This window comes from Otolemur garnettii, unplaced genomic scaffold (assembly GCF_000181295.1).
Source record: "Otolemur garnettii isolate 467f Iridium unplaced genomic scaffold, OtoGar3 scaffold00178, whole genome shotgun sequence".
NCBI lineage: Eukaryota > Metazoa > Chordata > Mammalia > Primates > Galagidae > Otolemur > Otolemur garnettii.
This window is the reverse complement of record NW_003852573.1, coordinates 723,037-737,981: the sequence shown is the minus strand read 5'-3', so window position 1 is coordinate 737,981 and position 14,945 is coordinate 723,037. Positions and strand designations below refer to the sequence as shown.

The following is a 14,945-nucleotide window of genomic DNA, read 5'->3' as shown; positions in this document are numbered from 1 at the left end:
AGCTCTATATTCTATACCAATGTATCTCAGACAGAATTTCTCAGTGAGCTAATAAAATGTGGATTCTTGGGCTCCTCTCCAGAACAAATGAATAGAATTTCTGGAGGTGGAGTTCTGGAATAAAAGTTAACCTCCCAAAATAACTCTTATGTACACTTTAGTTTGGAAACCACTATTTCATATTTTGCCCTTGGAAAGAACAGGTGCCCCAGAGTTTGGTGGGAATCTAACCTGGATTAGTTCTTTAAGAGCCAGCTTGGGGGCTATCTTCTCCAGGAAGCTTTTTACGAACTCCACGCTGTATTCCTTCACTCAATCTTACAGTACTCTGGACATGCCTCTATCTTAATGCTTCTTTATGTTAGGCCACAATCACATCATCCTGTGGCTATCTTCCTGCCTTAGAAGGGAAGCCCCATGGGGCTAAAGACTTTAATTTTAATCTCTGCACCTGTAGCACTTAGAACAACACATGTCACCTAGTTGGTACTCTTATATACATTCAATGAAGGAATAAATAAATCCACATATAACGCAAGATTCACAAAAAAACTGAGAATCATGTAACAGTATGATCAATTTTGTCCATAGGGAATTTAATATTCAATTCAATATTTATTGCCTGCCACAATGACAAGATATTTACTACTTCCTAGGGGGAAAGAGAGAAGTAATAAAACTAACTATAATTTTTGTCAAATCTTAATAAAGAGTACAGAAGAAACATAAGTAAATTGCAATGAGAGTACAGTCCAGTGGAAGACAAGATTTCCTTCTCCTCCTAAGTGAGATACGGACTAATAGACATAGGCTATGTCCTTCACAGGGTAGAAAGGGAGTCATATGCAATTAAAGTACCTTGGATTCCCAAAAGTGGTCAAGGAGCACGACAAATTGATTAATATACTTTCATTAAATAAGTATTAGCTAAACTGGAAGACAAAATTAATCTCAAGTCTTTTTAAAATCAAAGTTACCTACAAAGTATGACACAAAAGTAACATTAGTATCCAAAAAAGAAAAAAAAAGAAAATCTCTGTTCCTCTTTTCTTCCTTACCTTTTCTCTTTCCCCAGCGGTTTTTTCCCCTTTACTTTTGCTATCCAATCAAGGTAGGTGGATTATTAATGAAAAAAATGTCATAACTTTTTTGGCATCTAGTAAAGGGGGGATGCAACTGCAATACGCTTGGTGTGGGTTTTAGAGTAGTTCACGCCTGGTTTCAATTCCAGTTCTACTGCTCACTTATTGGTCGACTTTGGAAAAGTCTGTTTAACCTCTCTATGCTGCAATCTCTTCATTATTAAGCTGGTGATACTATTATAATACTTACCTCATAGGATTGCTGTGAAAATGAAACAAAATTATAAATTAGTGTACTAGCTTTTAGTAAACTGTAGCTGTTAACACCATCATTATTCTATACTTTGTAGGGCAAAGGTGATGTTTAAAATTAACTTAGAAAATGCTTTGAAGCACGCTTAACCTTATGCTCAATATTAACTTTGGTTGGTAATAAAGATACACTGATGGCTACCTTCAATGTGGCCACTGAAGAATTGGGGACAGTGGATAGAAAAGAAATAAAACGAAAATGTTTGAATAACCATCAGTGTGAAGTAATATAATAGCTATAATAAATCAATGTGAAAAATCTCTGCAAACTGTCTAGTTCACGTAGGCATATGGCAATTTTATGCAAATCAATTTGTATCCTTTCTATTCAAATCTGGATAGGGACCTTGAAAAATATTTGTTAGTGACTGCTGTTCTTACTCCATCTAAAATTTATTCCTCCAAATAGCCGATTTTTTTGTTTACTAGAAAGACCATGATATCATTTGATCTCCTCATGTTAACTTCGCCTTGAAGAATATCCTCAATTCTCTTACTTCTTTCCCCTATTGGTACCACCTTACTTTGTAGTCATTGATTATGCTTCTGGTTCACCTGATCAGTGAAATGAAAATGATGACAATATCAAGCAAATGATTTAACATACAGCCCTAGGCACCTGCACTAGGCTGGATGAAACTGCCCTGGCCCTACGTTTAAGTGTGTGTATATTAATCATAATAATTTGGGTATTTTTTCATTAGCTTTTCTTTTCTTTAATTATGGTCCAATTTATTATTTTTGTCATCAAATACAATATTATTGAGGATTCATTCAATGCTTAGTAAGATGAAATACAAATATATTTCAAACAAAATATGGTTAGTACTAAAGACACAAGATTAGAAGAAAGCTCCTGAAGGATAAGATGATATTATACTAAGTGAATTCTTTACTTACATGATATACGTTTTGTTTCCTGGGCAGTAATAAGTATACCCTACAGCTCGTTTGGGAGATAAATAAAAATCCTGTAATTCTAGACTCATAGGCTCCCATAAAAGCCAGTTAATTGTCACATTTGGACTATCTCATTTTATTATAAAATGTAGGGAATTTTAACAGAACAATACTAAGAATGTGGGCTGTCTTTCCCAAGTTTCTGAGCCAACACCTGCTGCCCACCAGTGGGCCCCTATTTGCTTTAATTACTGAGATGTAAGGATTTTGCCTTTAAGCTTTCATGCAAATTCAAGCACACCAAGAAAACAGTAGTATTGTCTTCTTGTACACTAGATTCTACAGAGTGAAGTGGGTCTCTTGAGCCCTATTTAATCCTTTTCTAAAGTAATGGATAATTTGGGGGGAGTAATTACTGTAAGCTGTGTCAATCTGCTGGAAAAAAGATGAATATTCGGCTATGTGTGGAGAATGGCAGCAGATAGCACCCAAACCCAAACAGAATATCTAGTAAATATATAAAGGAGAAAAATAATGCATCAACTTGAGAAATATTTTTCTATTCAGTTATCTGAAAACGCCAGGACATCTTCACCTTTACAAATAAATATACACATAAACATATACATGTATATGCTGTGTGTGTGTTTATACAGACATACACACCCATACAGATGGATGATATCATCTTTGAGGACTTGGCAGCTAGGGTGGAGGTAGGGTCTTTCCTGAAATTTTTAGAAACCAATTCATTTTTAGGACATGAAGAATCTGCTACTTACACCAATAAACCTGTAAGGATATATCAAGTCACATGTACAACTCTGGGCATAGTCCGAAAAAAGGTAGGTTTAACAAATAACAGTTAGTTAGGTCTTTTTCTTACTAAAGGTGAAAGCACCAAGCTGGTCTTATTAATGTGATTATGCTCTGTTACAGCTACAAATAAGACTGATAACTCTTTTTATTAAGAAGATACTGGTTGTTAGCAATGTAGTCAGTTGTTTCAAAGCTAAAAAAAGATAAATCATAGTGTCAAATAACCTAAGTCCAATTTCTCAGAAAAACTACATTCTTCCTTCCAATCTTTTTTGATACTGTTGTTGAAAACACTTAAATGAAATATTTTGCCACTCCATTCATGTTCTAACTCTATAATCTAATCATTTATTTAAAAGAAAACCTAGAATAAGCTTATTGATGTAACAATAAAAAGATGGATTTTTCCTTTAATGCAACTCTCAACGTACATCCTCAAACTTCAGTCACCCAACATGGCATTTGTATTTTTTCTTATAATTCGTGTATATGAATGCATAGAGCTGCCATCTTTTAAACTAAAAAATATAGAAGTCCACTGTCTTTTTGGATTTCTTTTAAGGCCTGTCACTACAGCCAAGCTGAAGTAAGAGTATCTATGTGGTTTTGTTATTATGGTAATAACAAACTCTAGCTTACAATAATATATAGTACTTAGTTGGGACTAGGAACAATGATATACTGCATTTTGGTAACTGGTAAATAGTTATGTTTTATAGAAAGAAAAAAAATATTTTTCCTATATACAAAACATACTCTATTTAATAAAGTATTGTGCATAAAATTATATATTAGGTAAGAAGCAAAACTATAAAGAAAACAGCTTATAATATTCCTGATTAGAGTTCCTAAATATAAAAACAAGAAATGAAAGTGCCTTGCCATTTTAAAAAATTAGTACGTTATACAACTTTTACATACTTCAGAGGAAATAAAGATCTTGTGACACTGTTCTGAGGAATCTTTACATTTATAAAAATCGAAGGCCTAATTTTGCAAATACAACTTTTAAGCTGTATGAGCAAATTTAACTTACATGAAAGGCACAAGATGACATCACGTTGAAGAACGTTATTTGTAAATTTCATAAAATCTAATCACAAGTCACTAGAAACGTCATAAGGAGTCTCAGAACTGGTTTTAACATGATGCTCTGATTCAAACTGAGCACTGGATAGTCTTTATATCACAAATATAAACTGAAGGAAGAGTGAAGATTTAGAGAGAGAACAGCTTCTGTTTCTGAATGCTATTTGCTTGATGCAGTGTTCGTTACTAAATATTCAGAGCAGACAGTTAAAATTTTTTTAAACTGGAATTGTTTTCAATTTTCAACAGCTTACTCTATTGTATTCTCAGTTTGTAAAAAATGTACTCTCACATTACTGCAACTTTAAGGAGTCAATCACTGAAAGAAATTTTAAAGTAAAGTCCTGCTCTATTGGCTTCCTACATTGGAATACAAGAATACAGGAAGTGCTTTCAACAGAAAGTTACATAGTTCTACAGTACAACCTGTCTAAAAGACTTGCAAGGGACCAGGACAGTGACCTGGTCTCTTTGGATCAGGCAAAAGCAGAGGCAAATGAAGAAATGAACATTTTAAAAAATAACATATTTTTAAAATTCCTGTATGAAAATGAATACTTGTTTGCACTTAGATTTAGTAACTATTGAGAACTGAGGCACAATGAAACTAAGTGCACGAAGGGACCATATTTGAAATAAAACAATTTCCAATCTGGTGAAACTCTTTACTACTACCTGTGATTTGGAGAACTAAGATCAGGTCATGAGAGAACTACTTTTTCATATTAAGGAACATTACAAACACCAGGCTGGTCAGTCAGAATGTTTTATAAATAATATGTAGGGTGATACTAAAATAGTGTTGTAACTAAACTTCTGATTCTTAAAATCATTTATGATTTTGATTTTTTATGAAATTACTGGTTCTTTTGCTAAATCAAAATTAAATTCAAATCAAAAACATGTTACTGAATCTCTGGAAGATTGTTAGTTTAACAATGACGATGCAAGTTTCTTGGTTTCCCAGACAAGCTCTACCAGAGACACACCTTTTCTTCATTTATGCCAGTGTTAGATGTTCTTTCCACAAAATTCAGAGCATTTTGGTAGAATGCTGAATATGATTCTTCAAAGAAAAGCTCTTCCATCGGTGACTGGGTAAAAATCGTAATGCTGCGATCTGAAATACGCAGCCTTGGGTCATAATCTCTCCTTACCCTATTCATCACGACTCTAGTAAGGCATGCCATCTACATACTTGCTGTCCTTTGGACTCTTTCATTTCAGTCCAGTGATTGAGTTCTTCTTCTCCAGAGCTGTTCAAACCTAAAGAAATCCAGCCTATCATCTCTTTCCTTTTCATGCTGCGTTTGTTATACACAGACAGTATCAGTGTCACATCAGAAAGTTGAAATAGGGCCACTTGAAAAACAAAAGTTTCCTTGTATACTGGATTTGGCTGCCCTCTGCGGATGGATGTCTTGCATTTGGACATCTCTTGCCCCATGGAATTCAGTAGAGTTAACTTAACATATGTATCTAAGGAAGAAAAACAACAACATAGAACAAATATCATTTGAAACAAATCCAAACCAATTTTCTTATAACATAGGCTAAGAAGATTAAGTATTTAAACTTTATAAGGATATGGTGTATACCATGCTTAATAGAAATTGAACTAATTCCATTTTGATGTAGATGCTTACAATAATGTGACAAATACAGAGAATGTTAAGAAGGCCAAAAGAAGTATTTTAGGGGTGATAATATCTCAACCTCACTATTTCTACATAAAAATTAGAATTTAAAGGTATACCTCATAATCCTTTCCCACCCTCTTCCCACACCATCCTTGACCTCCCACTACCCCCCGGCCCATCATCCCCATTTAGCTTCACTAAGCAGGACATCATAGCATTAATAGACACTTAGCAAGCTCAATTAGCCACAACACTGTAAAGCATTCCACTGTGTTTTCAGAGAATAAGAATAAACAAACAAATAGAAATGAAGGCAAATGGTGAAGAGGAAAAGAGGAAGACAAGAATGCAAAGATGACATCAAAACAGCTTAGGATGAAATGTCAAAAAAATCTCTGCATGGATGTGGTTTTTAAATATATTTTAAAAACACTGAAGGGTCAAAATGAAGCCAAATGCATTACGGATTCAAAGTTTAGCAAACAAAGTAAAACTTTCTTCTGGTTTCATGCAAGAATACATGTAATGTGCTTTGGGGTAATTAAAATACTATAGGATTGCTTTTAGGCACAATATAATGTGAAATTTTAAGTATGATAGCTTAACTATATTCATGAATTATAAAAAAAATTGATGTGATGTTTAGTGTACAAAGTGAAACATAACAGTCCATTGCCTGATTATTTGGGAGATAAATCCTCTCTTTAAAAGATTGTGTTTTTAAGTTCTTTAGACTCATGCAAATGATCTTCAGCATGTTGATCCATCATGTGTACTTCATATCAAAATTTTAATTAAAGAAAATTGCAGTATTTCTCACGAAATATCTATTTCTGTTGTATGAATCAAAGTATAAATGAATGAACAAATAAAAACTTTTACTTTAAAAAGTTTTGCTTATTTTTACAGATACTCTGAATACCATCATCCATAATCAGAGATGTAGTCTAAGTTAGTTGTATTTAAAGTACCACAGATAATAAATGTGCATTGTTTTGGAAACCAACATGGTGGACAGCTTCACTGCTGGCAAGTTTTAGGGTATTTTGGTTTTGCATGAAAAGACAACATCCAATTAGCCTCTACAGGAACTCACCTCGGATTATATAAACCTGTCCACCTATCAAGTGTTTTAGACAACAGAACAGTCCATCTGACAACAGGGGGTGGAAAGCAGTAAAAGAAATAATGACCAGATGTCAATCATTGGGTGAAAGAGGGTCAAAGGTTAGAATTAAAGAGGAAACACTGTTCACTGGAGTGGAAGAACACAAAACTTTAGCATTTTAATTCAGGTAGAGGGTTGAACAAAAGGGTTGTTGGGTAAATTTCACGGAATGAGAATTTTTAAGGTCATTGTGTAATCTTAAACAAAAATTACACTGTTTTAAAGGGGGACATCTTTCTAATGATATCCTTTTGGTCTAAAGCACACTGAACATAGAATCATGCAAATTATCAGACTATAAAAGACTGAATAAAAGTCATTAAAGGATCATTATTATTATGCTAAATTTTATCTAAGCTATGGTCAATATTTCAAGTACTTTTATTACTTCTAATGTAATGTAAAATCAACTTATGCAAAATAAAACAACTATCAAAATTTTTGTTCTTGAATGTTGCTACTCTTTCTTTGGATAAAATTGGGATTACTCATTCTGTAACATAGTTCAAAGATTAGAACCTAGGTATATGTGAGTGGCTACAATTTTATGTAATATATACAGATTAGGATAAACTGATAAAACTGTTTTACCTTTTACTTTATAAATATTGCACTTTCAAATAACATTATTTTTAATGCCTTATATTTACTTACTAGTTAACTCCAGCTAACACCTTTGATCATCCTTTCACTGAAGATCTAATTTAAAAAGTCAACTGCTGTAATCTACTCTTTAACCTGAGAGATCAATGCTCTGTTGTGGATGTAAACCTTTCTAACCTGTTTATTATCTGCCCCTGCTTCTGGCACCCCTTAATTTTATTTATTTATTTAAAATCATACAGTTGTGTACATTAATGCATTTATGGAGTACAATGTGCTGGTTTTACATACAATTTGAAATACTTAAACTGGTTAACATAGCCTTCACTGCACTTTCTTAATTATTATGTTAAGACATTTATACTCTACACTTAATAGATTTGACGTGTACCCATGTAAAATGCACCATAGGTGTGTAGCCACTCTGATAGAAACAAAGAAACACAAGTCAGAACTCAAATGCAGGTCATTCTTTGTTTCTATCAGAGGGGCTACTGTGAGGATAGAAAGGTAAATGTATCATTTCATTCTGCTTTTTAGCATCTCTAGTTAAATGTTTGTTCACAAAAATTATTAAACTATTAACTGAAGCATGAGTGGCAAACTAATAGCTTTGGGCTCAATGTGACCTCAAATGATGTCTTGTTTATTGGGCACGGTGCTCACACAGTTGTGAACTGCAATGTCTTAGGGCAGGATGTGCACTCTTGTGTTTGTCACAACCCTAACCATGCTCCCTATCTTTCATCCACAGATTTTACTCAGTTAAGTTCTCAAATTGCAGGCCATTTGAGTTTGCATTCTAAGTGTGTATTAATGAAGATGATCAAGTCACACATCCAAGTCTGTTTATTCTAGTAATTGCTTCTTTCCTTCCACTGAATTTTTCCTTCTGAAATGAGAAAGGGAACAATAATAATTCCATCCTTTTATGCACCTTTATCTGATTTGAGTCTCACAATTACCCTATAGGAGACATGACCCTAATTTTACGTAGGAAGAAATAGACTTTGGGGAGTGAGGTCATTTGTTCAAGGCTAGTAATATGAACAGAATTTAAGCTTTCAGACTTTTAATTCAGGACAGATATATTTTGTGATAAATGTATTACTTGGGGCAAGTCAACTTGATTTTTACTACTTTTTACCTTTCTGGAATAAAGAATTTTTATGCCATTTAGAAGTAAAGTTGATTTATTTTGAGTGGGGGAATAAGATGGAAAAAGTTTCTCCTCCTTTAATAATTACTCGCTACTTGGAATAAAAGACTGCATTAAGCGAGTCTGTGAGAAATCTTTAAACAAATTTCAGGTGGCATCGTTATCCAAGATTTCCTTTCAGATTTTTAGTACAGGGCATTAACAGCTCTAAGTTTAGATGCACTGTCTATAAAGAAGGTGCTACCTCCCCAGTTTACCTCTTACAGACACCAACAGTTTTAGAGTCACACTGGGTGATGCTTTCTTTGTACATCCATCATCTCCCCTCCCTGAACTAAGACAGAGATCAGGAGAGAGAAGAGTGAGAGGCCTATGGACAGGGCAGAGGTCTGCCATCTAGCTTTCCCTCCCTTACATCCAGGGTAAATAGCAAGTTCTTCCTTACTCTGTTCATCCTGGTCACAGCAAAGCCCATTCCATTAAAGAGTAGCAGTACTAGGTTATAATTTTAAAGAAGAAAAAAATGTGAAGTAATGGTTTCTTCTTAAATTGTTAAGGGAGAGAGAAAGGAAACTATAGAAGTAAATATAATAGTTCATAGTGTTGCATGCAGAGAGAAAACATGAATCTTCAGTTAATAATGCTGTACACATTCCTGTTCATATTTGTGAATACTATTCACATTTTAAAACCCTGTAACTCTTTCTGGCATTAAAAGATAATGGCTATGATAGGGATAATTTATTCTGCAGACACTATGAAAATTTAAAAGTTCTGTCACCTTATAATTAATATTTTGAATTTCAAATTTTTCTACTTCCCAAATGACTAGAAATAGAAAACATGAAACAGATTAGCTGATGATTATACCATTTCATTTTGATTGGTTAAGGCTAAATGATAGGATTGAAGCCCCCTAACGCTGAGAGTCCCATAAGTGCAGAAAACATCAGAATTAAAAAAATTTTTTTTCCACTCACTCGGTGGTCTGTTTGCTGCCAAGTTTTTGAAGTGGCTGCCTTTTATCACTTCTGCTGAGAGTCTTCCAGTTGTGGCATTATAAAGCAGGCCAATGAGGATTTCTGGGACTGAACCGTGTTCAAGAGACTGACATGAGGATGTACTTTCACTGCAGGACATTTCTGACACGCTCATTTGGGATTCACAGCCCTGTAATAAAAAGTGAGATTTTTATAGTATTTTGCAAAAGCAACATATTAAGAGATGTGTTGTTAATGCCAGATTTATTGGAATGAAGAAGGTGAATCGCAATGAAGACAAGAGCTGTAAACAAACCACCCAAACACCAGGTGAGAACTGCTGGCTTTAGCATATTTTAGACCCTGGATCTCTTTAGTTTCCAAAAATATAGGGAGAAGTAATAGGAATTGAGAAAGTTTCATAATCTCTCCATATTTATATATGAACCATAGAAGATAAGTTTCTTACTTAAGCTTATAGATTTTAATGAACTATTTTCTCAATGTGAAAAACTGTTATTTAAAAACTTAACCTTAAAAGACTGGCACACAGATTTAGATCCAATTATATTAAATGTCCTAACTGTGCCTTGAAAGACAAAGATTGGCAAACTTTGAAAAATAAACAAAACTATTTACTAGTTATAAGCCAATATCTAAAACACAGAGATACAGAAAAGTTGAAAAGTATAAAAAAAATGTTTTTAATGTGTGGCTTTACTTATTTATTTTAATTTTGTGTCAGAATATTACGGAGGTATAAACATTTGGTTACATAAACTGCTTAGTCAAATTAGTAAGTGTGCCCATAACCCAGAGAGTATGCATTGTACCCATCAGGTGTGAATTTACCCATCCCCTCCTCCCTTCTCCCCTGCTTCATTCCCCACGAGTGTAATTTCCATATGAACACATAAGTGTTGGTCTATTTATAAAAAATTATCATGCAATCAATAACGAAAAGAAAATTGATGTAGCTACACTAGGGTTGGGCTTAAGGCAGTAACTATTATCAGACATGAGGCAGTATTCTTAATAATGACAAAACATTCAAATTACTAAGAAGTAAAATAATTCCAAATTTGCATGCATTTAATAACATGAACTCAAAACAGAGAAAGCAAAAATTTCCACAACTAGAAAGAGAAACAGAGAAACCCCTAACCGGTAGGGACGTTGGCACACTTCTCTCAGTAAGTGACCAAATGAGCAGACAGATAAACATAGTAAGGGTGTAAAAGATATCACAGTAAGCAAAACTGCATAAAACTGTATGTAGAACATTACACTCAACAACTACAGAATACGCAATTTTTTGATTGACTAAAAATCCATACTACTCTCTAGAGGAGAATAAAATCCTTATATCTTTGGAAGTTAAAGATATACTTTTAAATAAAACATGGGTAACTAACAGATAATAAAAATAAGTGATCGGAAAAGACAAATTTCTAGAGAGTTCACTTAAAAAAAATAAAAGAAGGCAATAATAATTATCAAGAACAACAAAAAAGATATCATTACATTTTCTATAGATCTTGAAAAGGTAAGAGAATAGTATGAACAACTTTCTTCAACATATCTCAAATTTGGAGGAAATGGACATATTTCTAGAAAACTATCACAATCAATCACTAATCAAAAGGGACACCAGAAAAGAAATAGACTAGTCTTAATGAAGAAATTGGAATTGTAATTAAAACTTTCCAAAAAAAACACAAAATTAAAAAACTTTAGCCCGTATGGCTTCATTTGTAAACTCTAATTAACAATACTAGTCTTACCCAAACTCTTCCAGATAGTAGAGACAGAGGAAACAGTCCTCAACTTCCTTTAAGAATCTAGCAAAACACGAAAACCAAAACCTAACAACGACATTATAAAAAGAAAAATTATAGGATTTTCTCATTCATGAGCCTGAATTTAAAAACCCTAAAAATACTATGGGCAAAACAAATCCAGCAACATGCAATATCAAACTTAATAGAAAAAAAAAACTTTAATGCTTCCCCTTTGAAATTGCCCACTACCACCACTTTTAGTCAACACTGTAGTGGGGATACCAGTCAGTGAAGGTCCTAGCCTTATTAAAGTAAAAAATAAAAAATATAATGATTTGAAAAGGGAGCAGATAAAAAAGTCTTTCTGTGCAGATTGCATAATTATGTACATAGGGAATAAAAACAAATCTACAGATGAACTATAGCTGTACATAAAGGGAAAATCCAAAAATCCAAACATTGCCATATATCAATCAGTAATAAATCTGAAAATACAATGTATTAAAATAGCATTTGTTATAGCATAAAAACATAACATGTCTAGAAATAAATTTAATAACTATTACAGAAAGCCATATATAGAAAATTATAACCATTATTGAGATAAACTGAAAAGTGGTATATAACCTATGTTAATATGTTAGAAAGCTGAATTTTGTAACATCCTCTCAAAATTGGTCTATAGATTAAATGCAAATCCATAAAAATCTCAACAGGTTTCCTTGCATTTGCTGACCTTCATTAGTAATCAGGGCAATGAAAATTTAAACCGTAACACCACACGATAAACAGGTGCACTAAGAGAATATCGAGGGTGGTGAGGACATAGCAATGAGAATGCTCCTATTTCTCTGGTGGAAGTGTACAGTGATACCATTTCTAACAATACTGAAAATACACAAACCCCATGATCTGGCAATTCCACTGCCATATATATATATATATATATATACTCATCAGAAATGTGTTCGGTGTTTATCAAGAGACACATGAAAGTGTGTCCACAGCAGCATCATTCATGTTGGACCTGAACAGTAGAGGAGAGAAATAATTTGTGCTGAGTTTGTGCAATGATATATTTCAAAGCAGTGATAACCAGTTATAACTATATTTACAAATATAATTTTGAATTAAAAATGCTGGATCCCAAAAGATACCTAGCTGCATAATTCTATTTATGTAAAGTAATGAAAACCAAAGAAAAACAAAAACCCCAAACCAGACAAAACCAAACCTAAAATATAGTGTTCTAGATGCATGAACAGGTGATAGGGTTCTAAGTGAAAATTGTAGTTAACTCTGGGGGTGGAGAGAGGCGGAATCGTGATTGGGAAGGGTACAGTGAGGAGGTTTCTAGGGATACTGGCAGTATTTTATTTCTTGACCTGGATGGTAGTTACATGGATTATGCTTTGTGATAGATAAGTGGGTTGTAGATTTTTGGTTTTTACGCTTTTCTAATGTATGTTGGGTTTCACAAGAAAAAAAATTTTCAGAAAAGAATTATTTGATCATCTATCACCCCTGATGGATGGCTCTGGAGAAAGAAAAAAGAATTACATGATACAGGGATATAGTGCACACAAATTAATATATAATGATGAAAGAAAAATACATAGGACTTTCTCTGAAGGTTCCCAAACCAATTCTCACTGTGAGTCAAAAAGAAAAAAAAAAAAGACTGTAACATTCTTCCCTCTAATAATGTAATTTAAAAATTAAAAAATTTTTACAAAGCTTCAAATTTAAATGTACTACTGGCTGCATAACTAATGAAGGAGAATTAAAACATACCTTGGAGCTGAGTTTAGTCATTGGACTAATATTCATAAGGATAAAATCTTATATTTTCAAATTATGACTCAAACCCACAAAATGAAGGCCAAAAGGAATACACATCTTATTCTCTTCAATCATGGGTATACAAAACACATAGTTTGGTATGTTTTCATGACAGTTGGAGAAGAAAACATAATTTTAGTAAGTTTCAATTAGGATATATCATCACTTATGAAAATAGTGTCAAAAACATGCTTGAGCACATTTGGTGCGTTTGTTACATTAGGTTATTATACTAGCAGCATCTGTTAGAATATTGCGAGATACATTTTTCATAATATAGTATTTTTCACATGAATCTACAGTTAGATAATAAGAGGTGAACCTAATAGCTGCTTATCAACACAGAGGCCACAGGGCCACTCTTGAGACACAAAGTGATACCCAAGGAAAGTGACGAGAAAGGCCTTTCTCATTCCGAAGGAAACACTCCCCACCTTACTGCTGTGGAAATTCCAAGCCCAAGAAACACAAGAAGACTAAGACCTTTGTTGATCACATTCTACTATAGTAAGCCCTGCTGAAGTACAGTAGTGTTTAATAGAAAAAAAAAAAAAAACCTCTTCTCTGAAAGAGTTCATACTGAATTTGTACGGCAGAGAAAGTGCTAATCTCATGGCCTGTCCACTGACATTACTGTGACTGCCCATTTAATCCTGGTAGAGTTCTGCAGTCCGAGGAGATCACTTGGCACAATAAGCACTGCACAGAGTAACTACTACAGACTAACTGTAGTAAAAGCAAATTAATACAGATACAAGATGCTCCAGTGGCATCTTCCTCAGACTATTCCTCAGGGCATGCTGCTGCATTCAGTAGATATTCAAGACTCTCTACCATCCACCATCCACTCCCTCTGCAGAACCCATCATTAATCTACTTGCATAGGTGGCAGTAACTGCAGGTGATTAACCCAAAGTCAAACAAATTCTGATCATAATTAGGTGTACTTAAAGGAATAGTCCAGGCTCCCCAAAGTAGAACTTCTTCCCATCTTGCATAATATTTTATTTCTTTGTAATACTTTCCTTCCTTCCCTGAGTCTTCTGCCCTAGGGCGAGGATTATAAGCAATTCTGTGGGAGTAGAGAAAATCTAATTTTTCAGAGAAATGAATAAACTCTATGTCTTTGCCACAACCAGAATTAGTGCTTAAGGCAGCCATTGCATTTCCTTAATGGTATTAATAGGTTAAAAATAGGTGGGAACTTGTAAATATACGTATATAGAAAAACTAGAGGATTAAAAATACAACAGGATTCCTATTAAGGAAATGTACTGGGATTTTTATTAATATTAAATTTATTCCAGCTTACTTGTAACTACTTATACTCAATATTTCTCGGGTGAAACTGCTGAACTGTACAATAATTACTATAAATCTGGATAACTTCTGTGGCACTTATGCTCAGGATAGCTAGGAGGTTGCACTTAGTTTTTAATTTTATGTATATATGAACTGTTCCCATTATGCTTTACTGAAAATGGGGCAACGAGGGTACAGAGGTGGAGTGGGAGGGAAATAACCTGCTGAAAGCTGGAGCTGCCCTGAGTGGTGAGTCCTGCCTGCAGGG

General features: G+C 33.8%; 1 protein-coding gene across 5 annotated transcripts in view; it reads right to left on the bottom strand.

Moving 5' to 3' along the window:
- Positions 1-2,109: 2,109 nt before the first annotated feature.
- The window catches only part of SYT14 (synaptotagmin 14), a 226,121-nt gene continuing 213,285 nt past the window's right edge, over positions 2,110-14,945 (bottom strand). Inside the window, exons 7-9 of one of the 5 annotated variants that reach the window (XM_003800506.1) lie at positions 9,753-9,942; positions 6,939-6,995; positions 2,110-5,681 (exon numbers count right to left, since the gene is read on the bottom strand). In XM_003800506.1, coding sequence (XP_003800554.1) covers positions 5,368-5,681; positions 6,939-6,995; positions 9,753-9,942 — 561 coding nt within the window. In that variant the 3' untranslated portion in view covers positions 2,110-5,367. The remainder of the gene's footprint in view (positions 5,682-6,938; positions 6,996-9,752; positions 9,943-14,945) is intronic. The other 4 variants (XM_012811855.2, XM_003800505.1, XM_003800507.1 and 1 more) reach the window with 4 other exon arrangements.